We start from the raw sequence: 27,216 nt of genomic DNA on the forward strand, positions 1-27,216 counted from the left end.
AGATTCCACAACCGCCACTTCCAAATTGTGTAAATGTGCAGAGATACAGTTCAGAAGCGGGATTCTGCGGAGGTGAACAGGTAAACAGACCGCAAAGAGTGAATGTGTCAAATATTTCTCAGCAATATTGGTTAAAAGAAAATGGAGGGAGTGATTCTGAGGATTACTTATGACGGTGCCTTAGAGAGGAGGAAGAGTGTGTGCTTGGAGCCACTCTTGAGGTAGACCAATCTGGTCCATTTGTAAATGGTAAAGTGAATGATGTAGAAATCACTTTTCTAGTGGACACAGGTTCTACCCGTTCTACTGTTAGATCCGTGGAAATAGAAAACCTACCTCTCTCTGGTGATACCATCCAAGTAGTTGGCGTAGCTAATCAACAAATTAAAACAGATTTAACAGAACCAGTCGAAGTTGAAATTGGTAAATTTAAAGACAAACACAGATTTGTAGTTTGTAACAGCAGTCCTGTGAACCTGTTCGGGAGGGACATCTTATGCAAGATGAATTGTAAAATATATTGCTCACCGGATGGTATTGAGCTCCAAACTCAAGAAGAAGATGGGCTTTACAGGTTAACAATGTTAATGGTTGAAGCAGAAGAAAGTAAATTATTTCCTGCATTTGAAAAAGATAATCTTCCAGAGGAGTTAAAAGGGACAGTCAATGCTAAAATTTGGGATTTGACAGGAAGTGAAATGGGTTTGATGAAAAATGTTGACCCAGTAAAAATTACAGTAAAACAAGGAGTAGATTTTCCAAACATTCCTCAGTATAAAATGAAAGCAGAAACTATTAAAGGTGTTATACCTGTAATTGACACATTTATAAAACAGGGTGTTCTAAAAGAAATTGAGAGTAGTCCATGCAATTCACCGATTATGGGAATTAAAAAGCCAAATGGAACTTTCAGGATTGTTCAAGACCTGAGAAAGGTTAATCAGATAGTTGTTCCATGTTGCCCTGTTGTACCAAACCCAGCGGTAATTCTTTATCAGATTCCGCATGATGCAGAATGGTATACAGTTATCGACCTTTGTAATGCATTCTTTACTGTTCCACTGCATCCAGATAGCCAGCAAATTTTTGCGTTCAGGTTCCAGGAGCGTATTCTAGCATGGTGTTGTATCCCTCAAGGGTATACAGAAAGTCCATCTATTTTTAATCAGTAGTTAAAGAAATCCTTGGAAAAACTAGATTTACCTGGAAAATCAACATTAGTGCAATACATAGATGACCTCCTTGTGGCTGCAAAAACACGAGATAATTGTGTGATAGATACTATTACTCTGTTAAATCACCTGGCAGATGAGGGACATGAAGTGACTCCTGCAAAATTACAGTTTTGCAAACAAGAAGTTAAATATCTTGGTCACAGAATCGCAAGAGGAATCAGGCAAGTGACAATTGAGAGAATTAAAATGATTCAGGGAATGCAACCTCCAAAAACACAAAGACAGGTCAGAATGTTTCTAGGAATGGTTGGTTATTGTCGCCAATGGATTAGTGGATTTTCAGTAATTGCAAAGCCACTGCAGAGACTGACAAAAGCAGACCTAAAAGACCCAATTATCCTAACAGGAACTGAGTTAGAAGCTTTTGAGCAGTTAAAAAAGAGTTTGTGTGAAGCACCTGCATTGGGTATGCCAGATTATGAGAAAGAATTTGAGCTGTATTGCAGTGAAAGAGAAGGTTGTGCATTGTCAGTTTTGATTCAAAGACATGGCAAACTGAGAAAGCCAATTGCTTATTTCTCAGCAGTTCTTGATCCTGTTGCAAAAGCATTACCAGGCTGCTTAAAGGCAGTAGCTGCAACTAGTGTAAGTGTTGAACAAAGTGAAGGAATTATAATGGGATTTCCTGTAAAAGTTTATGTACCCCATTCTGTTGAAAGTCTTCTTACCAGAAGTAAAACACAGCATTTAACAAGTAACAGGTTAACCAAATATGAAAAAGTTATTCTGGGATCAGATAACGTTTCGATTGCGAGGTGTGTGAATTTGAATCCTTCCACATTGTTGCCTGATGGTACTGTAACAGAAATCAGGAATGAGAATGACATTGATCATAAATGCTTGGATGTTTTAGAATATTGCACAAAACCCAGGCAGGACATTAAAGATGTCCCATTGGCTGAATCAGATTTTGTTTATTTTGTTGATTATTCATGCTTGAGAACGGATGAAGGTGTTCTGAGAGCAGCATATTCTGTCTGCACAGTTGCAGATGTAGTCGAAGCCTCTTGTCTCGAAGGAATTAGTTCAGCTCAAGTAGCAGAATTGATTGCTTTGATTCGTGCATGTGAAAGAGCAAAAGAATTAAGAATTACCATAGTGACTGATAGTCAGTATGGATATGGCGTAGTTCATGACTATGGCCAGCTTTGGTCTCAAAGAGGTTATTTAACTTCTGCGGGAGCTCCAATAAGGAATGCTAAATTGATCAAAAGATTGATCGATGGTATTCAGTTACCAGAGAAAATCGCTGTCGTGAAATGTGCAGCGCATAAAAAGGGTGAGGACTATATTACTAAGGGTAATTCATATGCTGATGAGATCGCAAAGTATTGTGCGAAAAACAATTTTTCAATCAATCGGGAAAAAGACAATGAACATGTTTTGAACTCACTTATGCTAACATCTGTAGTTGAGACATAGCAAGGAGTTAAAGATTTACAAGATGAGGCAGATGATGAGGAAAAAGACACATGGTTAAAAGCAGGTTGCAGACAGCGAGAAGAAGATGAAATTTGGGTTTATAAAGATGACAGACCAGTAATGCCAAATAGCATGATTGCTGACATGGCTAGAATGTATCATGGTCCAGGACATATTGGAAGAGATGCTATGATCAGGTTGTTTAGACAAACATGGTTTAATCCAAAATTCAGATTGATTGCAGAATCTCTTTGTCAGAGATGCTTGATCTGCCAACAGATCAATCCAAACAGAAAAATAGTTGTGAGCATGGGAACCATAGGGCGGGAGGGTGGTCCTTTTACTAGATTACAAATGGATTTCATTGACATGCCACCCCACAACAAGTTAAGATATGTACTAGTGATAGTCTGTTTGTTTTCAAGATGGGTGGAAGTGTTCCCAACACGTCACAATGATTCAGTTAATGTTGTAAAATTGCTTTTAAGGGAAATCATACCTAGGTACGGTTTTCCGGTGACTGTTGAAACTGATCGTGGAACACATTTTGAAAACAGACCAGAAGCATCAGGTGTTGTTGAGCAAGTAAATGGCACAATCAAGAATAGGATAGCAAAAATGTGTCTAGCTACAGGGGTAAAGTGGACTGACGCACTTCCACTTGTTTTGATGTATTTGAGAAGTACTCCAGATAAAAAGACAGGACTAAGCCCTCATGATATTGTCATGGGAAGAGTCATGAGACAAGCATTTGTACCAGTTGGAAAGTTGATGAGCATTAATGATAGCGTCATTTTGCAATACTGCAGGAACCTTTCTGACGTCGTAACTTCTGTGTTCCATCAGGTGGGAACTGAAGTGATAACGAGAGAAAAGGAACAAGCTCATGATCTGTGTTACCAGGAGACTGGGTGAGGACAAAAGTTCACCGAAGAAGAAACTGCCTAGTACCCAGGTGGCAAAAGGCAAGGCAAGTGATACTTATCACAACAAATGCAGTAAAGTGTAAAGGTTTGAAAAGGTGGATTCATGCAAGTCACACCATTCGTGTACCTCCACCTGAAAATCCTGACGAAGGTAACACTACAGATGATTCAGACTCTGAAGAAGAACCTGAAAGAAATCCAGATCCTGAAGATCGACAGGAAAGTCGACATCTGGAAGATTCAAATGCGAATGAGGCATTGAATAAAGATACTGAAGAAATTGTGATACTAGACTCTGAAGATGATGAAGTCGTCTTAGAAAAAGAAGCAGAAGAAGAGTCTGAACAAGCAGAGAATCAAGATCGGGACGGTATTGAAAAGCAGATTGGAAGCTCTGGAAGAAGGAGCGAAAATTCTGAAACTGGGAAGTTGGAGGTAATTGAAGAAGAAGAAGAAGACGAATTACCAAGTACCAGCTATAAGGATGATGTTCCTAACAGAGTGAAGCTGCTCAGTAAAGAAGTACCTGAATCAAGATTTGAAATCTCTGACAGTGAAATAGATGAAAGTGACGATGAATCCCAACTGAGAAGTTTGAGGAAAAGAGCTTGGAGAGCAGAATGTAATCAGACTGAGCCAAAGAAGAAATTATCAAGAAAAGGAGATAATTGGCCTAATGAAAATGGATGCCAAAAATTCAAAATAGTGAATAGATCAATAGAGCAAATTAATGAAATATCAAGTCAGAAAGGAGATATAGATAAGAAAATTCAGGCAGGAAGGAAAATAGAAGTGATTAGTAATAGAGCAAAAAGAATTGTATAGCCTAACCAAAAGTACAAGTCCCCTGAGTGGACGTATATTATCATCCCACCTGTGGTGGAGGTGAATAGCAGTAGTCAGGAAGATTTAGATGACACAAGTGATAATGATTGATTTTGTTCCAATATAAAATTGTAATTTGTATTTGGCATAAGGCTGAAGAAATTGTGTTAGGTGACACAAGGTCGAAGAAATTGTGTTAGCTGGAAAAAACACATTTGATGTGAGACATAAGGTCGAAGAAAAGCTGTTAGAAAGTAGGATTTTTCTTTTAAAAAAAATAAATTAAAAACAGGAGGGTGTATATCTAGTGATTTTTAAATTTTTGTTTTTTCTGAGAGGCTCTTGTTTTCAAAGTAAAGATGCCTTATACTAATACCAATTTGAGATGTTCTATCCTTAAAAGATGCTGTAAGATGTCTTCTATTTGTGTGATTTTATTAATTCTGGTTTGGTTAATTTTAGCTGTCATTTTCCCTTTTGGATTTGACAAAGAGATGTACAAAGCTAACATGACAAGTAAAGTTGCATTTAAACAAGATAATCATGATGTAGTTGGTAAAACTAACAGAGTTATTGATCATAAACCAGAGATCCACCAAGATAGATCTGTTGGTGATTTATCTACTAATACCTTCTCAAGACTTCTTTCTGAATATGTTAAAGTGATGGAAGTTAAGGATTGTTACATTTGTGTGAAACTACCTACTTCTGTTTCTGAGGGGGTGATGTACAATATGCTTCCCCTTACTTATGGCATTACTTGTAGTGTGATAGCTAGTCTGTTTTATCAGACAGGTCGTCTAGAGTATTATTACTCGAATTATGACGAGATTTTTGCACATGTAAAAGTTGATAAAAACCTGAATAAACATAAACATGCTAAGCAGATGAGGGAATTTTTCATTGTAATTAATGAACTTACTTATGAGTATGCTTTTAGAAACAATTTAACATGCAAGCTGAGAACTGAAGAGAAATCTTTCTTAAACTTAGTTGAAGAGAGAAGAGCAATATATAAGAGAAATGAAATGCTGAAACAAACCAAATCTAAGTTTTGGCAAATTGAAGACGGAAAGCTTAATGGTAGAATAGAGAATGTTGCAATTCACATAGATAAACCTGTTAGTGGAAAACTTTGTATTAGGAGAGACAATACGCTTTTTGACAATTACTTTGTGGGTGCAAGTCAGTGTGAGGATACTTATCAAATCTTGGGTGGATGGGGATTTAAAGGTGGCAAAGATCCAATTTTCCCTGGAATTTATTTTGTATGTGGAGACAAAGCATATTACAATCTCCCAGACCACTGGTATGGGACATGCTATGTTGGTTTAGTTTTTCCAAAGATTTTTCATGTAGACAGAAATGTAGAAGGTTCATTTGAAATTAGCAATCATCTGTATAGATACAAAAGAGAAAGTTTTTCAGAAATTTTGGGAGATATTTTTGGTGCAGTAATACCTTTGGTGGGTATAACCCTGAATGCAGTCAAAATCAGAAAATTGTCCACAATTGTTGACAGACTGTCTGCTGATACTGCTAGTGGTTTCCAATTAGTTGACACAGAACTTATTGCCATGAGATCAATGGTAATGCAGAATCGTCTTGCCCTTGACATTCTGCTAGCTAAAGAAGGAGGAGTCTGTGGAATTTTGCATGTTCAGCATTGCTGCACATATATCCCAGACAAGAGTCAAAACATTGAGATGTATATTAAAAATATTACAGAATTACATTCAGAAATTGTACCTTTAGAAGATGAAGATTTTTCAGAACGTCTGAGCAAAAGATTTGCAGCAATTAAAACCTGGTTTCAAAAGATTGGTAGTTCAATACTAGGCATAATACTGACTCCTTTATTAGTTAGAGTCTTTGTGATACTTTTGTTAAAAATCAGTTGCATGTTACACAAGAGAAAGAAATATCTAAGGGAAAAGAAGAGAATATATAAACTTAGAAAGGAACAGGAAAGAGAAATAGAACTAGAAGAGTTTCGTAGAACCCAATATGAGAGTAGCAGACAAACAGCTGAGTCAAGAGTTTAGAAATACTAACACTGTGATTATCCAAACATGTTCAAGGGTTTTTAAAATTTTGCTGAACATTTTTGGGTGTAGTTTGGTGATATTGAAATCACCAGATGAGGGAGTTGATGGAGCGAGGTTTAGAATAATATTTTGTTCAGACTCGCAAAGTTAAACTTCCATAATAAATAATCGTATTAATGAGTTTGTGAATGAAAAGTACTAATCAACCTAGTTTAAAATGCATTACACGACACAAGGGACTAATTAATGTGCTCCATGTTGCACTTGCAAGTACGTTGAAAAATAATAAACTAATCTTGTCTATTGTCTTTGTCAGTATTTAATGCGGCTGTTTAACTAATGGCATGTGCTTATTTGTGTGCTCATGTTATGTCTTTTCTGTGGCAAAAGCTCGTGGAGGATTCTGCGGCCTAAAAGAAGATGGTAGATACAAAGCGCTGCTTTTTGTGCTAATGCTAGGTAACATAATTAATGGGTTAATAATTAGCAAAGGGGGTGGGTAACAGAATGGTTTTCAATACTTCAATTAATTAATATCTTGTGTTTGTTTGAATACTAGTTCTCCATGAGAGAGGCCTAAGGCCTGAGGCCTGTGAAATTGGGTGTTTGGAATCCTGTCGTGAAGAGCCGAGCACCAGAGAAATAAATATAAAAAAAGGCTGTGTAAGATGTGCTCTGAAAGTGACAGTTCCAGGGACAGGATGCGGCCAATCTGCTAAGCTAAGGAAGCAACGGACTGTTACTCAATATAATGTTACATTTCCGAGGAAGCTAAAGTCGCGTGAGTGAAAGGACAATGGCGTTTTAGAAAAGCTCAACTTTTAATTGAAAAAGGTGATGATCTCACATGGACAGACATCTGTCAGCAGATTGGAACTCTGGATGGCAGGAGAAAAGTATACTTTGAGTGAAGATTAGCTAGTTAGAAAGGTATAAAACCTAGCCCCATGGGCAGGAGGGCGCTCCTCGCTTTCCGATTCCTGAAGGGCATGTCGTGCTGTTGGACTTCGGCACACGAAAGGATAGCAGTCTTTAATGACTATTCTTTTTAGGTGGAGCGAGATTTAGACAGGGAAATAGATTAAGGGTATGGAAACTGTTATTTACTTAAGTTCATGCTGAATGATTTGCTCATAATTGTCAGTCTAATATGTCCTTTCCTCAATAAAATGCTGCTAATTTGCTAATAATAAAAAGATTCTTATTTGAAAATGCTCATTCTTTGAATAATAAAATTAATAAAATAGATTTTGAAACGACAAGCTGGTCTTGTTTATTCATGGTCTAGTTGCCATCAGTTGATCCATTTACCTTAGTGACTTAATTAAATGATTCTTGTTTTTAAACCATGGTTAGTGAAGATAAACTGCAGTTGTATATAAAAGTATAAATAGTTTTATGAATAGTTCTAATTAATTAGGTCACATGATTCAGCTGCCCAAAATGTGTCTCGTTAGTTTATGGGCCTTGTGAGAGATTTATGATTAATGGTGAGTATCATGGTGTTGGGTAGTGTTGTTGAGACAGATTTTCTATAGGGGCGCTGCATCAAAGCTGTGGGTTGTAGGGGTTGGGTTGACCAACAATGTGTGGTTGGTTCCACACAAATGATCATCTACTCGTGGGTGGCTCAGTACAGGGCAAAGGCTGTCTGTAGTAGGGGCTTCACCACTTAAGGGGGCTTGGATGTCTAGAGAGTGGATTTCAAAGGAGGAGTTCTGCAAAGGGCAAACACCGAGCACAAAAGGTACTTGCCCATCTGTGAGTAGTTGGTTCCCCATGAGTGATGAGCTATTCGTGAAGGGTTCAGTAGGGGGCGAAGGCTGTGTGTAGTAGGGGCTACCCCAGGTGTACCTAAGGGGACTTGGGTGTCTACAGGGAGTGGCATCACCATGAAGAGTTGTGTACTTTGCAAAGTATCTGCGTATTAGGAGCTAGGCCAACTAATGGTGCTTGGGCGTCTGCATGCAGTGGGCCCTGCGGGAGTGAAGACCATGCACAGCACGTACTTGCCTACACACTTGTACACATGTAGTTGATTACCAAGAGGAACTCAGCTATCAGAGAAGGGTTTGGTACAGTCAGGGCGGTCAGTAGTAGAGGCTAGGCCACCTAATGGAGCTTGAATGTATTGAGGAAGTGAGCTCTCCATGAATAGTTCCTTACTGAGGCTATGCATTGTATGGGCTTTGCCGCTTAAAAGGGTCGTACATGTCTATATGGAGTGGGCTTTCCATGAAGATGTGCAAAGGGTAAAACTGTGCGCAAAAGGTACTTGTCTACCAGTGTGTCATTGGTTGCCCACAATAAATCAGCAACCGCAGAAAGTTTGGTAAAGAGTGAGGACTGTATGTAGCAGGGGCTTGAGCAACCCAAGGGGATCCAGGTTGAGAAGACGCTAGGAGGGTATAGAGACGCACGATCGCGGGGTTGTGGTCGGAGGTTTTAGAGGTCAGTGAGCATCCAGAGAGAGGATCTGAGGAGGACACTGAGGGGAAACAGGATGCCGACCTCAAGGAACCACCTGGGGAAGAGGATGTACACTACACAGTAAAGTACACTGATCTGTGGTGATCTAACACTCCTGCATGTGGAGAGTCTGATGGTGGATCCGCCCCTCTACATACCAGTGCAAGCACTCTGTCCCTGCCGCTGGGGGTCCTCAACCGTCAGCCATGGGGTGGCTACTTGGCCGCCCCAGTGTTTTTGATTTGTGATTAGGCCTTACCTGAATTAGCAGAATGGAGCGATCGCTGACCTGGGTTAGTTGATTTGTGTGTCTTAGTTTGCCGTTTTCCCTCCATTATTATTCTTTTTCTTGTGATCTATACATATTAGATGACACAGTTGTCCCCTAATCTTTTTACTAAATTACGCTCTGCCTATTATGAAGGGTTCGTCTCGACAGCAGAGTGTTAGGGGTTTTACATAAATTGTATATGGGACTTTTCATAGCCAACCACTGTATATATACTGATTGACCATTATGAACCTGTTATGCAGTGACAACTGATGGTATGCTGTATATCTGTCTGCTCCCTCGGGTGTTTATTATCTGTCCAAATAAAAAAAAATGGAAAAAAGGGGGTTAGAGTGTCTAAAGTGATTTGCTCTCCCTGACGGGCTGAGCAAAGGGAGAAGACAGTGTGCTGCAGGTACTTGCCCACGCATGTCATTCATTCCCCACAATGGGTCAGTTTTCTGTGAAGGGTTCCGTACAAGCCAAAAGCTGGGCATAGCAGCAGCTTGGCCACCTATAGAGGCTTGGGTGTCTAGAGGAAGTGTGTTCTCCATTAATTGTGCCCACTGGAAGAAAGAAAAGTACAACTTTTTTAGTGATCCAGCAGTACTCCTGCAGGACCCAGCGCATACCCCATGTGGTCCCATGGAACTCCTGTGGGAACACTTGGCGGTGCCACCTGTGTCCTGAAGAATAATCCAGGACCGGCTGAATGAATTTTATTTTTAAGTTTGTTTGTGGCTTTGGGGGCAGCGTCCCTCTAGGACCCCCTTATAAGTGTAAGGAGGTCAAGGTACCACTACCCTGGCCCTTATATCTTCATTTAAAAAAATGTAAAAAATGTATTCAGGACACAGGGACTGAGTGAGTCGCTGTGTCTTGTAATGGCAGCCTCAACATCTCTGTTTCTTTTGGGGCCAGCCAATTAGATTGCTTAGTCAAATGGGACAGATATGGCCCGTGGTGGTCAAAAAAACCTACTTGGCCAACCAAATCCCTCCACTTTTTGATTTTAGGGTCCTGCGGACCAACCATCCACACACTTCTAGCTGTTTAACCTTAATTTCTCAAACTCACAAAAAGCACACTTTCTCAGTAATTATCTAGCTGTCTGCCACAGTTGGTGTAATTCTGTTCAGCCACTGTAGTGGCCAGCAGTATAGTGATATACACCCAGTTTAAAATGTGAAGATTCAAATGACTTTTAGAATGTAAACAGTCCCTGTTTGCCAATACAAGCATTCCATAGAGGGCACACTGATGCACAAATTGCAATAGCATATGGTGACAGAATAACATTCCTCTGGGAGAGCCCAACACCCCTCTGTGTATAAGCTGCTGTCTCTTGCAAAATGCTATCCATTTAAGCTGAACAATAATGAGAGCATGCAAAAATCAGAGATCAATATCAGTCCTTGGCCTGCTATCCATAAATTAGGCTGAGCTACTTGTCAACATCCATATTCCAGGCCCATGTTCCAGATGAACTTGATATCTTTTTTGACCTTCTTGAAATGATAAACTAGCTTTCACCATCAAAAATCTGTAACTCTTAAGGAGGATCCCTCACATTTGTCAAAAAAGAACAAGTTACTTACCTTCAGTAACTTTCATTCTGGTGGATACTCTAGCTAACAATGAATTCAGCACCATGTGAATTTCCGCTAGGTCAGACACAATCAACAAAAGGTAAAAGCAGTGTTCCTGTGCCAGTAGCTGGCATCGTGCGATTCCATGTCGATGCAGATCCACTCTAGAAGCAACAAAAGGAGTGGCATATAAGTACCATCCTTGCATGCTGACGTCAGATTATTTCTTGAACTCTTCCACGCCTTTAGATATGGAGACCATCTGCGAATTGAACGAATCAGTGTGCAGATTCCTAGATTTTTAGATGGAAGAGACCCATACCACCTAACAGGGAGGTGGTGGGGAGTCTGCAGTTCGACTAGAAAACGCATTATCAAGGGTAAGTAGCTTGTTCTTTTGATGGATACTTCTAATTGCATATTCCTTATCTTATGAACAGGTACCAAAGCAGTACCTCCCAAGTTCGTAGTACTGTGGTTCAGATTAAAACGTCCTGCGGGACTGAGCGCCCACAATGAACATATTACCAGACGCGACTGTCGAGGAAGCAGAGCTTCGTGAAAGTGTACACTGATACCCACGTAGCTGCCTAACAGCTATCTAGGACAGGCACTCAATGTGCCAACGCAGTGGTAGCAGCCTTTGCCCAAGTGGAGTGAGCCCATAGTCCTTCTGGAGGATGCTGCTTAGCCAGTGCGTAGCAGATTTTAATGCAGAGGACTCTCCATCAAGAGCTGGTCTGTTTCTGCACCACCCTGCACTTCTTCTCCCCAGAGAAATCCACAAAGAGCTAATCGTCCACCCAAAGTTCTTTGGTATATCTTTTTAAAAAGTGAATGCTCTCTTGGGTTTCAAACTATGGCGTTTCTCATCCTCTTTTGAGAAATGAGGTGGAGCAAAGAAGGTTGGGAGGGTGATGGTTTGTCCAATATGAAAAGGCAGTACCCCTTTTGGTAGGAGTGCAGCTTGAGTCCTTAACAACAACTTGTCTGGAAAAACGGTGACAGAGGGAGGCTGGACCGATAGGGCCTGAAGTTCAGCCGCCTGGAATATGAATGTTATCGTAACCAGGAAGACCGTTTTTAGAGTGGGTAGGCACAATGGACAACTGTGCATTGGTTCAAAAGGGGAACACATTAGAAAAGCGAAAAGCAGATTTAAGTCTAACTGTTGGATCACAAAAGGTTTGGATGTGAACATATGCTTCAAACCTTTTAGGAAACACATTACAACTGGTCATGGATGATCCAGCAAACTTAAAAAGGACCAACAAGTAAGCTTTAACTGTGACCAGAGCAAGATCTTGTTGGTACCAAAACAAAGCAAACAACAACACACCTGACATTTTCCCTTGAAATGGGCCCAACTGATGGGTACTGCACCAAGCCACAAACTTGTCGGCACCCTGCATACACATATTTCGTTGAAGGACGTCTGGAAGTCAAAATTACAACCGTCAACATCAACAACCACAGGAGGAAGATCAAAGGGGATCAACTGTCACTGCTCAATCTGCAAGCATGGAGGTGCAGGACCCTACCTGCTGCTGTGACAGAAGGTCCTCCCAAAGTGGCAGCCTAATCAGAGGATGGATGCTAACGCCCAGAGGTTCCAGGTACCACACTGTCCTGCCCCAGTCCAGAGCCACTAGAATGTCTTGGGCAAGGTTGTTCCCGATCTTCATCAGAACTCAGGGCCGAAGATGTAGCAGCGGGCAGGCATACAGTCCTGTGCTGCACTCTAGATGGAAGGCGTCTCTTGGAAACTTCACCCTGCGCATTCTCAGCATTGACAAAGAGATTGAGCTGGGGTTGTCCCCACTGTCTGAACATGCCCTTTGCCATCTCCAGGTATAACTGCCATTCATGATCCGCTAGGCAGTGCTGGATGAGTTAATCAACCCTGTCGTTTACAGAACCCTGCCCGTTGTTGTACCACCAGAGAAAACCCTTGACGATTCAGCCAGCTCCTGAAGCATGGAGCCTTTTGGCACAGGACCCACCATTGGCAGTGGTGATGGCTGTGAAAACCTGTACCAGCTATTCATTGACGGCGGGCAGGAAGGAATTCAAAGCCAAATGAATACCCACAACTCCAGCAAACTCATGTGGTGGCAATGCTACTTTAGAGACTAGAGTCCTCTGATCACCGCTTCTCCAAGATGAGCACCCAACCCAGTAGCGACACAGCCATCACTACTGTCAAATCATGGTGGTGCAGGAAGAGGGATCTGCTGCAGGTCCAACACTGGTCGAACAGCCACCACTGCAGGTCTTTTGCAGTGTCCTCCGACACATGGATTGAATCTGACAGGTTCCCTTGGTGCTGGGCTCACTGAGACTTCAGATCATGTGCAGTGGTCAGTGAGCAGCATGCCAGAGGCTAGTAGGCTCAGAAGCCTCAGAGCTACCCTCACTGAGACCTAGGACAGAGGTTGAAATATCAGGATCATATCCCGAATGTCCTTGACTCGCTGGTCTAGAAGAAAGGCTCGAAAATACATTGTATCCTGGATGGCTCTGATGAATACGTGCTTCTGTGAAGGAGTCAGATATGACTTCAGTAGATTGACAACCCCAATGACGTCAAGAGTCTCTCCGTTGTCTGGAGGTGGTCTGTGACTAAGGGGCATATGTATCAAGTCCTTTTCCCGTTCGCAAACGGGCCGATTCTCAGAATCGGACCATTTGCGAACGGGAAAAGGCCTTTTGGGATGTATCGTCCCAAAAGGGCATCGCAAAATAGGGCAACGCAAAATTTGCGATTGCATTTAAGGAATCGCAAATTGTGATTCCTTAAATGCGATGCAGGAAGCACCCAAGTTGTGCGATTTTCTCACAAGAAATCGCAAATTACCACCAACTTCAAGTTGGTTGTAATTTGCGATTTCTTTGAAAAATGCACTTTTTTGCATTTTTTAAAGTGCCATGTGGCACACATACATGCCCTATGGCACATATACATATTTCAGGGGTGCAACAGGGTGTCCTTTTGACACCCTTGCACCCTTGAAATTGCATTTGCAATTTGCGTGTACCTAATGGGTAAGTATGGGCGGAAAATTCGTTCCGCTCGCGGAATTTGCGAATTTTTGGCAATTTCGCGATCCGCGATTTGTGCGAAATTGCCCAAAAATCCGTAATTCGCAAGTTGGCAGATATTTTTTTTCTTTTTTGCGCTTCAAAAATACAATCTTGCGCGCGCGGCATTGACTTACCATGATTCTGCATTCGCTGATGAGTTTTCCTCCCTGTTCGCGTGTGCTGCGAGATTTTGGTAGCTGGCCGAGCTACGCTGCGATCGCGAACACGTCATTGCGACCCGAAACAGAAAATTTAGAACACGTCATTGCGTCCCGAAACAGGAAAAAGGCATCGCGAGCAGGCTGGTTAAGTGGAAACAACATGTTTGCGAACGTTGCGACCGCATGCGCAAGTTCTCGTTCCCGAACTGGTAAAAAAATCTTGCGAACTCGCAATTTTTTTCCCGCAAACTTGCAGAATTTGTCGGATTTTTGCGAATCGCGATTCTGAATTCGCGTATCGGGAATTCGCAAATTCCGCCCATGCTTACTAATGGGTATTCGCAAATTGCAAATGTCTTCCCATTCATTCCTATGGGCCTCTAGGAATGAATGGGAAGGTATTCCTTAATTGTGATTCTCAATTTGCGAGTCGCAATTAAGGACTATGCAGGAATCACAATTATTATTGCGATTCCTACATACATTGCATTTTGCGATTCGCAAAAAATCGCTATTAAGGACTCGCAAAACGATGTTTTTATACATATGCCCCTAACTGTGGTGAGAATGCCCTCAGCAGCCAGTCGTGGAGGTAGGGGACGACTGGTACCCCTGATCTTCGAAGATGGGCAGTGACCACAGCCATCCCCTTTGTGAACACATGAGGGGCACTGGTAACGCCAAAAGGGAGCTGGGCAAACAAAGTGGCTATGGCCCACCATGAACTACTGGTAGCGTTTGTGGGCCTGCAGGACGACACTGTGAAAATAAGCATTTAGCAAGTCCAACACTGCCATCCAGAATCCTGAGCAGAAAGAACCTGGGCAAGGGCAAGCATTTTGAATTTGTCCTTGCATAGCAAAGCATTGAGAGTGTGAAGATCTTGAATAGGAAGGAGGCATCTGTCCTTTGACACAGGAAGAAGCAGGAATACCAACCAGGTGCTACTTCAGAGGCAGGCACCCTTGCTATGGCTGCTTTGGCCTGCATTTCCTGGCATTAAATCGACTTAAGGTCCTCTGAGAAGTGGTCTGATGTAGGTGGGAGGTGTAGTAGGTTGAAAAGGAATGGCAGGGCGTAGCCCTTATGGAAAAACTGCAGGACCCGTTTGTTGGATGTAATGTGTTGCCTCCCCTGCAGGAAGTGACTGATCCTGCCTCCTACCAGATGGCTGTATGCCAGTAGGGGAACACTAACGGGGCTTGGAGGTTGTGGCCCGAGGGGCAGAAGACCGAGACAAGCGCTGCCCCTGGTGGCCAGGTCGTTGTTCATTTTGGCTGACCTTTTCAGGTATATGCTCCAACCTCGGAAGGACTGGAAAGCCTGCTGAGCAGGCAGTGGAGCCAGATGTTCTCGATACTTCAAGTCCCTGGCTTATCCCCGAAAAGAAACTGCAGGTAAGACCTCAACCCCATGTCCCATAGTGGATTTAGCAAACTAGTAATCAGCTTGTGTTAACTGACCTCAAGGCAAGGGTGGCTGAGGAGAACATACTCTTGCCAAATGTATCCATCTCTTTTGACGCCTTGTGAGGGGAAGTGTTTGATAGGCGTTGGACTTCACTCTACAGGTGGACATTGGAACAACCAGACTTTCAGAGGTTTGATGCTTTTTTAAACTAGTCCGGGTCTCCTGGAACAGGTTTGTGTTGGAGGGTGATGTGTTGGTTGATAGGGGGGCCAGAACATGGTTTAGCCCAAGTGCCCGGTAGTGCATCAGTAAGGGCTGTATTGAAGGGAAAAATGAGATTCAGTTGGTGCCTGGCCATGATGTAGGATTTCTGTCAAAACATTTATCTTTACCTCCATGGTTGGAAGATGGAGGTCACGGACCACAGCAAACCTTCTGATCACTGGAGCACAAGACGTGCTCTCCTCTCTTACTGACCCAGGAGGTGAAACCAACCCAGTATCGGGTGAGGTGTCCAGTACACTGACATGCAGTAGGTCCATGTAAAAGTTGTCATCATCATAGCATGAGGCAAACTCGTCTCAATCCCCACGACTGTCACTTCCATAAGCCTGGCTCTGGTCAGAGGCTGAGCTAAAAAGATGGCATAGAGTCTGTGCATGACTGTGCAGCAGTGGAATCATCTTTAACTCCGAAGCACTGCTTTTGAGTTTTTCAGGATCCAGTCTGGTACCTGGGAGAATTCACAAGGTGAGGAATCTGCGGTTAGAAGTATCCATCAGAAGCAACATTTACAGCAAATGACTGCTTTGGATGATGTGACGCATAGAAAATGGCAAGGACCGAAGCAAATTGCAACCATACAGGAAAGCGATGCACATATTTCTTAGCCAACGATAATGAGAAAGTAGGGTGCGATGAATGTGGTAGCTTTTGTGTGATGCTATGGCTCATTGGTTAAATCTTTTGCTAATCTATATTGTTGATCGTTTGATTTTGATTCCAAAAGTGCATGGTGATTGAAATGGACGCATATGAGTAAGCTGTGAGGTTTGCCCCTCTCGCAATATATCACTGAGGTAAAGGCGGCTCTCTTTAGAAATCATTCATTTAGCAGAGGGTGAACAAATCAAGAACAGTAGGCAATTTAAAAAAAACAAAAAAATCGATACTTACAACAAACAATTGACTTATTAAAATCGCCCACCGTGAGCATGGGTCATTTAGCAGTATAAAATAGCCCTCCTGCTTCTTAAAGTGGCAATCAGCTCCCAATACCAAAGGTATTTTAGCGTTGCACGACATTCACACCAGTTTGAACTGGTTTCCACACGAACCAATATTTGTTATAGAATTGTTTGCCCAGAATCACCTCTGGTTTAGGGAGCAGTCCTGTTTCTTTAAACCCAATAGGTATAAGGGTGTTTTGCAATAAAATCAAAATTAGTACAGGGACAATGAAACAAGAATCAATATCGAATCCTTAGGGTAAAACAAACCTGCATACGAACGAAGTGCAAAATCATCACTGAAGGCAGTGTATGAAATGATTCGTTGCATACATTAGTTTAGGAACAGGTGAACATTACGGGATTTACGAGTTTCCTGGTGGTAAGGAGGGTGCATTCCAGTTCGGTGTTTGGAGGTATGGAGTTCCAAGCAGTAGTAGAGGACTCGTGAAAGACTGCTTCTGGGGTAGAGATGTTCAAAACCAGGAGTCAAGGTCTACAGATCCCCTTTTCATACAAGGTGTGTTTGATGATGGCCTACAAACAGGGACATTTCAAGGATGTTGGGTGTCCTGGGAAAAAATTATTTTAGGGGATCCTTTTCGGAACAGCTTTGAATTTATCATCCAATTTCAACTCTTTCATGCCCTCTTTGGCCTGGTCACTGACATTGCACAGGCTCACTGGTGCAAATTCGCAATGTCTTTACGTCTAATATTCAGGGATACTGACGTGTGTTTTCAATGCTGTAACACAGCAGCAGCTCACTAATATTACTGCAAATCGTTTATGTGACACCCTCCCTTTTCTCATATGCGAGGTCCCGTTTTGATCTAAGAAAACGTTTTTTATGGATTTTGCATGAAACAAACACATTTCTATGCAAGATGTCTGTAATAGACCCTCACACAAACACCCACATTAAAATAAATGAAAGGAAAACGGTATTTAAAACAATCTGTTTAAGAATTATTGAAGGCCATTGGGCCAAGACCCTCTGCAAAACAAAACTAGCTCTAATTGCCCCCCCCCCCCCCAGGCTGGGGGAGCCCACTTTGCCAATGCCTTAAAATGTCTCTGCCTACAAATAGTTTTACTAGGCATGAAGCGAACATTTTGCCAAACCAACTCTCTTGCACTGGCCTTTTCCTACCACCAGCATCTCAATGTTTACAGCGTACATTTGTCATTTCACCTTTTTGTCATTTTGTGTAGGTATTGTACAGGTTTCCTTCACCCTGTGTTCATGGGATTGAGGGGATGAATTAATATATTGATGAATGTAAGAGCCATTATGTGGCACAGCGGTCATCGAGTTGCACACTGCATGCAGGTGTTTATGGTGTTCAGCTATACTACAGGCACATTCATTACAAAACACAACATTTCAAGAACAGTATGGCTGAACTGGGTTTTTTTATTACCGTAAATGGTGTTGCCTTCTATTAATCCCTTTCCTCGCTCACCAACGACTACCCCATCAGAGTATCCGAAGCAAATGAGGTTACTTCTCAAAACTGGGTCTCCTCCTCGTCGGATGTCGGCGCCACCCCACTGATTTTCACGGATGACATTTTCTGGTGTGCGGAAGAGAGAAAGAGGTGTATCCTAATCCGAAAACTTTAATCAAATCAAAAACTGGCAAGGGTGTAACACACATAAGAAAATGCACATGAAAAATAACCTCAGTGTTAATTGGAATCTCTCAAAATCAATTTTGTTAGTAGTCATGAGGAGTATCTTCTCCACTGAGACCCAGGTTGCAGTGTCTAGATTCTGCAGTTCACCTTCCAAACTGACAGGTGATGGTCAATAACAACCTTCCGTGGTGCAATAGGCAAGAGATTTGGAAAAATAAGAAATACATTACGAAGTATTCAGGAATTCTCAAAAATCCACAGTTGTACATATAGAAGTGCAAGCCAGTCAGATTTTCAGCTCCATTCTTCCTGTGCCAGGCTTGCTGCTGGCAAGTGTCTGCAACGGTGACAATCCCTCTGGAGTGGTGTAGTGGTTTTCTGTATTTGCACACAAAACCATTTTTCACTCACAGGGAAAATATACTTCATTATTATGAAGCAGTATGTCCTGCAACACCAGGAAATATAGGACTTTGCTATTTGGAAAAGTAATAGAATATCATAGCAACAAAGTAGATTTTAAAAACATCCATCTAAATGTTTATTTACAGCACATACATTGCTAAAGGGACATTATCGTTCTCTACTACGATCACGTAGAAACATTTCTTAGAGAAACATACCGAAATTCCCACAAAAACCTTCAGTTGAAGTGGTGGCAAAGACGGCTCCTCAGCTAAGGATTGGGGAGCTTTGCCCCACTGCCTTTCAGCACTGTAAAAAAGGTTAAAAAAATGATAATAACCCGAGATTATTATCATTTTATTTGTCCGTGTTGAAGTAGTTTTGCTGGGCGGGCGGGGCTGGGCAGCGCAGGGGGGGGGAGTGGTGGCACTCTCTAAGTGCCCATGACTGTTTGGCAGGCCGTCTTGGGCAGGCCAAACAGTCCTGAGCACTTTGCATCTTTTCCACTCTGGATGGAGAACATGCCCAGGCTTCCATTCCCTGTCTGAGCACCGAACCACGGCGCTCAGACCAATCACAACACTACATTGCAGTGTTGTGATTGGCTTAGGGGAGCCTGGGTGTGCATCCTGGTTCCTGCTCCCACAGAACCAGGCAGAGGGCAGAGGATAGGAGGGGGCCGGCCAGTAAGTAAGTGTTCTTTTTTTTGTCTTTCAAACCCCACTTGTCCCCCTCCCCGTCCCATTGCTACTTCACAGGAGGAGCCGCTACTACAGTTACCTATTCAACCCTTATGAATACTTACATTGGCTGATTATGGTCAACTACCCAACCATAACCCATCTGTGCTGTTTATGATCTGTCAAATTACATCACAGATGATAGTGCCATTCAGTCTTCTTTCTACCTCTATAGTCTTCCTAATTTTCACCTTCTCTCCCTCTGTCCTCCATCAGTCTCCAACTTTCTCCATCCATCTCTTCTAAACCTCTTTGTCTCCCCCTAGTCTGTCCTTTTCCTTCATTCTCGTCCTTCCAAAATACTCTCGACAGATGCATTCTTTTTCTCCTTTCCCACCTCTGCTCTTTCTTGCCCCAAATTCTCTATTCTATGCCCTCATCACTACTTACGTAACCTTCACTTCTCTTAGCTCTCTACCTCTTTAATCCGTCATTCCCGCAAAGCCTTCTCTCTCCTGACACTCAAATCGCCTGCTGATCTAGATTTTCCATCTTTACCTCCCATCTACTCCTCGCACACTCCTCTACCTCCAGCTGCCTCCTTTTCCCCCTCCATCCTGGCAATATCCCTCCCTTCTTTCCTATCAAACCTCCTTGCTGTACCTCTACGTACCATCTTTTTGCTCCTTTACCTCTTCTCCCAATAGTCCCTCTCTGCTTTTCCTTCCTTCCTCTTCTCCAATTTCCCCTACTGCTGCCTTAAATTTGCTTTCTTCACCTGTCCCTCTCCTCTCTGGCCCCACTGCTTCCTCTGTTATCAATTATTCCTCCGCGCCACACTTATTTTATCCATTTTCCTCTCTCCCGCTCATCCACTGCTTTTTATTTTCTTTCTCTTCTGGTCTCCCTCCATTTCCTATGCCTCTACACCTTGTCTCTTCATCCTCTTTCTTGCCACTCCTTTCTCCTTCCCATCTAAACCTCCATTCTGCCCTCCTTTTTCCCCTCTGCCCCTCTTTCACTTCTTTTTCTTATTTCCTCATTCATCCTTTCCACCTACCCTTCTTCTTCCGCCTCTTTCACAAATTGTGAATTGCTGAGTGAGAAGAGGGGTGAACGGAACAAAGCAGTTCCTTATTAAGAAACCATTACACCCCCCCCTCCCCCAATATGATTGGTCATCGCACCGCTGAATCATGCAATTTGTCTTCTACCTGTTATTTGGCCTCTTCCATTTTCATTTACAGCAATCCCTGCAGCAAGCCCTTGAAATATGTGGTTCCCACTACAATAAACAAGAAAAAACAATATGTTAGTTACACAAACTGCAACAATATGAAACAAAGAAAACAGAATATTTGGTCTCACCACTTAAATTGCAGTTGACATTAAAGGAATTCCACATCGGTAACCTTAGGGGGGAAAGTTGAAAGAACAAACTATTTTACTTTAAAACCTTCAAACCTTGATCAAGCTTCTACCAATTATCCTCTCTCAAACACTCTCTACTGTAGTGTCTTGACTTGTGTAGCTATGTGTCTCTGAGTGATCCAAGTGTCTCTGTTCATCTATCTGATGATATACTTTCAGAATAAATGTATACTCCTGGTACAGGACAGGAGTTAATCTGTGAAGTTGAGCACAGATATTCTGCTGGGGTGTTTCCTGCTTATCATTTGGACCCGGTATGAATTGTTGTTCTGATCTTTAGAAACACCCTTCCTACAGAAGGATCACAAGCTGGTTCTTGAGTGCAGCAGACACCTCTTTGGTTGATGTTAAGTGGTGTTACATATGCACAGCAGACAGCGGCGTGTGCGTGGTGGGGTGTGTCCTCTGTGGAGGAAGCATATATCTAGTCCTTGCACTTAGTGCTAGGTGAGTCTTCTCTAGTGGCATCCGTCAGTGCTGGAATCTCTTCTGTGGCTAGCCGTCAGTCTATTCTGTGGGCCATGTGGGACACTAGCCTGGGAAGACAGCAGAATAGGACAGAAAGGACAACAAAGAAAGGGTTTGTCTTCTCATGCCTGGAAGATACAATTCTTCTGAAAGAGTGGCTAGCTAGACCTTATTTCATCCAAGATGGTAGCCTTCTTAGTGTTTGGCATCTAAAGTTGCAAACCAAGATGCATTCCTGTGATACAATTTCCTGCCTGGATCAATATAAGGAGGCTTTACCTGGAGATGCATGTGTTGCAATGCATTAGTTACCCTATTTTTTGTTGCACTCTTCACCCACTTTGAAGCTTTTTGTCCCAGATTTTTGGATTCTGTATGGATTCACTAATATCTTATACTGGGTTCTTTCTCCACCCTGGGTCATGGTGGTTTTGGTGCTTTGCTCATCTACCTTGGCACGATCGATCATCCACAGTGAAGACTCACCAACATCGCCGAGGAGTGTTTTACCCTTTGTGTTTTGGCTGCTACTTCTACAAGGTAAGGGTCTGTGTCAGACCAGAGCGCAGTGGGCTGTGGTCTGTGCACCATTGTTGGTTTTTTTGTGATTATTAGGGGGGGTGTTTGGTACCCTGATTACATTGGTGCATAGCGTATTGTGGGGCACTGGTTTCCAGCTATTAGATTGCGGTTATATTGCGGTTCAGTGAGTTAGGGTGTGTACAACAATAGCCCCTAAGGTGAAGTGGAACAAGCAGCGTTCTCGCATGAATAGTTTTATGGAGAGGATGATGCAAAAAATGGGGGCAATGGACTCCATGATGAAGAAGGTAGATGATATGGGCCAGGCTTTAGCCGCTATAAGGGATAAGGTGGATGGCCAAAAGTGGCAGAGGATAGGCCCAGGCGAACTGGGGTAGCCCCTAAGGCAGCTTTTCCCCCAGTGCCAAAAAGGATTAGACCTAAGAAAGGTGGGGCACCTCCACCTAGGGCAGAGGATGGGACGGATTGGACCACTCCACCAGCCCCTGAGGGGTAGTGCCCCAGTCGGTGGAGCCCGTACCGGTCCCGCATGCCAACGGTGGTCAGCTTAATATGGGCGGTGGGGGAGATCAGCCTAGAAGCGAGGGGGCAGGAGGTCAGCCAAGTACACTGTGTGCCCCCTTCCCCACTGATGAGCAGGCCCGCTGGTCCCCACGCAGGTCAACCCTGATTTGGTATCTAATCTAGCAGCGGTATTCCTTTGGCTGGAAAAAGTGGGTAACTGGTCCCCGGCAGCAGGAGTGTCGGGTAGCGGGGAGAATGCACTGGAGAAGGCCAGACAGATAATGGCACAGTTAGATGGGGTTAATCCCTGAGACAGGCCGGCGGTGCCGGCGGGGGTTCTATTGGGGGGCAGGTACAAGGCCAATCGGGAGAGCTCCACCCGCAGCCACCACACCAGCAGACGCAGAAGCAATGAAGCCAGCGCAGACAGCGCCAACAGGTATGCCGCAAACTTTGCCACCTTTGGGATTAGGTGAAGTTCACTCCGTTAGAGAGCAATTAGGGTGACATGTGTTTTAAGAAATTAAAGAAAAGATATGGGAAGGCTCCTATGTGAATATGTTTTCCCTGCTGCTAGATGAGACAGAAAGGGAGGAGGCTAAAAAGTATAAGGAATGGACGCACCCAAGAGAGTGGGCTAATATGCTGTTGAAGTTTAGGGTCAGGGAGATGCTGGTGAATTGGATCAAAGGTTTTACTGTTTTCACGTCAATAATTGGTGAGCGTGTCCCAGGTCTTGCCATCTGGCTTGTTACCAGAATAGGATTACTTGTGCGCACAACACTTATGGTGGTAATAGATGGAACGATTATGACAAGGATTTTAGAAGAGCTAAGGCATCTGACCCAGCACTGGGCTGGAATCAGATTGACATGATCATATATCTAACACATTTCAGAGGTGGTCCACAGGACACCACCCGGGGTCAGTCTCAAGACACCTTTCAGGGTCAGTCCTTTCATGCAGGCCCCCAGGCAACTCAGGGGGTGGGGGAAAGAGTAAGGGGGCGTGTTGGGATTTCAGCAGGTGCTCTTGTAACAGAGCAGCCGGCACATGTAAATTCAAACATGCATGTTCTTTCTGTGGCAACTCTTTGCACCCAGAGTCCAAATGCTTTAAGAAGGCAAAAGACAAAAAATTTCTTATAAAAATACAAATAAAATAAAAAAAAAGAAGGCAAAAGACAAGGGAGGCAAGAAGCAGGACTGAGAGTGTGTCTCTTGATAAGGCCAGATCTTCAATTATAACAAGTGCTTTGACACCATGGTTGAACGGTTACACTTGCCCCAAGTTTGCTAGAATTTTGCTGGAAGGTTTCAGGGACGGCTTCAGGATACCTGCACCTGGTAATGTGGGGGTGTCACATTGCCAGAATCAGCTATCGATCAGGGCTAATGAAGGGGTGGCGGCCGCAAAAAATGAGCAGGAAGTTTGGTTGGGCAGACTAGCTGGCCCATTTGAGGCCCCCCAATGCAAGATTTTGTCTGCGCTCAATTGGGAGAGGTACTCAAAAAAGAACAAGGGGAATTCTGACTGATTCATAATCTTTCGGCCCCCAGAGGTGTGTCACTGAATGACGCCATTGATGAAGACCTATGCAGTGTCAAGTACGCTTCTTTTGATCAAGCAGTTGAGATGCTTAGGGGGTTGGGTTGGGTTGGGGCGCATTGTTGGCAAAACCAGATAATGAGTCCGCTTTCTGCCTGTCGCCAGTGTACCCACTTGGTTTTCACCTGTTGGGTTTTCAATTCAAGGGGAAGTATTATGTGGACAAATGTATGCCTATGGGATGTTCAGTATCTCGCGCCTATTTCAAGAAATTCAGCTCTATTTTGGATGGGTTTTCAGGCAAGCAACAGGGCACCAGTGGGTATTACACTATCTTGATGACTTCCTTTTCTTGGGTAAATGACAAGAGGAGTATAACCCATAGACCAGGTTGAGATCTGGGTGAGTAAGCGAAAATACAAATTTGAACTGTACTGTTCCATTCATCAATGGTATTAAAGCCCTGGTCCACTGAATTGCAGCGTGTGATCCATTTGCATTCGCTCCTGTTTAGTAAGGTTTGGAGGTTGCCATCCATGATGGGTAGTAGAGGTCGGTCGATCACCTGTCAGGTGATTTCTAGTTTGCTGTGTTTTTTTCAAGGTAGTGTGTTACCAACGGGGCAGTCAAGATTTTACAATGGATTCTGCCATGAGCACTTTTGAACAAACCACCTCGAGCCTCCCTGTTTCCGTTCAGTAATGTCATGTACATACACATGTATCTGCCTTCCTCATTGAATCCGGTTGAGACATTGTTGCTAATTTTCGTTTTCCTTTTCTTGGGGGCACCAGAATCTCAGGACTGTGGGTGGGCATTGCAGAGGTTTTGTGCACTCATGTGCAGACTTTGGCGTATGGCACAGGGCAAGATGGTGGGGCCAAGCACTGAGATTGAATTCTTGGGGATAGAGTTGGATTCTGTGCTGGGAGTGTCACAGCTTCCCCTAGAAAAATATCACGACCTTTGGGGCTGCATTGCAGCATTGCTTGACAAAGGAGAAGGTTACACTATATCACTAACAGCAGGTCGTAGGGCAATTGAATTTTGCATTGAGAATAATTCCAATGGCACTATCTTTCTCATGCACCATCGCACAGGCTATGTCAGGACTCAGGGAGAAGCACCATCACACCAGACTGTCCAGTGAGGTCAGGCAGGCCATGCGAATCTGGAAGGCATTCCTGCGTGACTTCAACTGTAGGGTTGTGTGGCCCAGTCCCCCCAGGTCCAGCCCAGAGATAGGGTTGATGACGGACGCAGCGGGTAGTGAGGATTTTGGCGCCATTCTAAGTCCGAAATGGGTTGCCCAACTCTGGCCAGCGTGGTGGGAGGACACGGGGCTTACAAGTAACATAAGCTTCCTTGAACTATTTCCCATCTTGGTGGCATTGACCGTCTGGCTAGAACAACTGAGGAACCAATCTGTGGTATTTCTGGTCTGATAACATGGCTGTTGTGGAATGTATCAATAATCAAAATGCAAAGTGTAAGATGATCTTGCGCCTACTAAAGGAGATAATACTGCTGTGCATGAGAATTAATCTTCTGTTTAGAGCCAAACATGAGCCAGGAGTATTAAACCATGCAGCTGATGCGCTCTCTCGCTTTAATATGCAGGTATTCAGGTCTCATCACCCAACGGTGGCAGAGAACCCAACGCCTTTCCCAGAACAGCTTTGGCAGCTTGGTGCCCCCCGTTATCGGACCTCGTGGCAGCTAGCCTAGCATCCAGGACCAGGAGAGCATACAAAGGGGCATTTGGGGCGAACTGCTATTTCTTGGGGAACAGTTGGGAGGAAAAATGGCACAACACTGGGTCTGCCGTTTCCTATTTAAGAACTATGAGAGATGAAGGGTGCTCAGTAGCATCAGCAAGGTGACATATTGCGGCCATTTCCTTTTTCGCGAAAGTTAGGGAAAAGGGGGGTCCAACTGGCACTTTTATAGTGTGGAAGGCCCTGAGAAGGTGGCAACGCCTACAGGGAGGGCAGCCGGATGTAAGGAGACCCATAGGAATACAAATATTGGCCACACTGATGGATGCTTTGCACCAAGTGTGTACTTCAGCTGGGGAAGCACTTTTGTTCCAAGCGGCCTTCTGTTTAGTGGTCTATGGCGCTTTTTAGGATAGGGGAGCTGGTAGACAGACACAAAATGGATTGGCAAGGGGGCTGCAGTTGGCGCACATGCAGATTCAGGGGGACTCCTTAATGATATCAATACCCAGGTCCAAAACTGATCAGGAAGGCAGGGGGGAAGGGGTGGTCTTGCATAGGGCCGAAGGAAGCGCTTGCTGCACCTTCGCCAGGTTGGAGATATTTCTGGCGCACCATCCAAGGTGCGCGTGGGGCCATTACTTGCGCACACAGACAGGACCCCACTCACTATCTTCCAGTTTAAGAGGGTCATGGGCCTAGCCATGCAGTAAGCCGGTTTAGACCCAGGCAGTTTTGGGACCCACTCCTTTAGGATAGGGGCCGCCACCGAAGAGGTGGCCAGGGGATTTTCTGTGATTGAGGTGCAAAGGATTGGTAGATGACCCTTGAATTGTTATAAATGCTATGTGCACCTACACATGCTCTAGAAGTGTCAAAATAATGCGCTGACGGTTGGTTTTCTTTCATGGTTTGATTTGCAGTTTCTACATCCTGTGACGCAGAGGGGAAGCCTGCATTGGTCCACCGTTCAACAAAGACTGCAACATCCAGTCAGGCAGGAGGACAACAGTCAACAATTCATCGACGCACAGAGCACGTTACAGACCAGGTTCACGCCTGGGAACACGTGGAACAGGATGTGTGGATAATTGGCCACTCATATGTAAGGAAGTTAAAAAGGTTTTTTGTTACAGGTTCCTATGAGGTAAGGGCACGACAGGCAGGTGCAAAAATCTTGTTTTACAGGCAAGATGGTCTGAGACGTAGTCATTTCAGGGACCTGGTGGCACGTGCGCTAAAAAATCGTCAGGGACCTCCTGCGGTTTGTATTTTGCATTTAGGGGGTAACGACTTGGTGGGCGGAGGGGCGGAGTTGAGACCTTGCTTACTGAGGTAAGGTGGTTGGCAAAGAGATGCCCCAAGGCAATCATAGTGTGGTCACACATGATTCCTAGATTCAAGTGGAGCGGGGGTGAGTCTGTGTGGGCCTTGAATCATTAGGTTAGGAGGATTCACAACAAAATGGAAAAGTTATTAAGGACCCCGAAGCTTAGATCTATAGGTCATGGGTGCATCCGAGGTGAGCAGTTTTTTCTGCATGAAGGTGTTCATCTCTCAAGTCGTGGTAATCAGTTATTCATGGAGAACATACTGGCATTGTTAGACGG

At 43.7% G+C, this 27,216-nt stretch overlaps 1 protein-coding gene across 1 annotated transcript in view; it reads right to left on the reverse strand.

The window, feature by feature from the left end:
• Positions 1-27,216, reverse strand: part of FBXO10 (F-box protein 10) — a 649,798-nt gene that overhangs the window by 249,283 nt on the left and 373,299 nt on the right. The window contains exons 6-7 of the mRNA XM_078676241.1: positions 20,609-20,679; positions 18,094-18,246 (exon numbers count right to left, since the gene is read on the reverse strand). Coding sequence (XP_078532367.1) covers positions 18,094-18,246; positions 20,609-20,679 — 224 coding nt within the window. The remainder of the gene's footprint in view (positions 1-18,093; positions 18,247-20,608; positions 20,680-27,216) is intronic.

The sequence above is a fragment of the Lissotriton helveticus genome, chromosome 2_1 (assembly GCF_964261635.1).
Source record: "Lissotriton helveticus chromosome 2_1, aLisHel1.1, whole genome shotgun sequence".
NCBI lineage: Eukaryota > Metazoa > Chordata > Amphibia > Caudata > Salamandridae > Lissotriton > Lissotriton helveticus.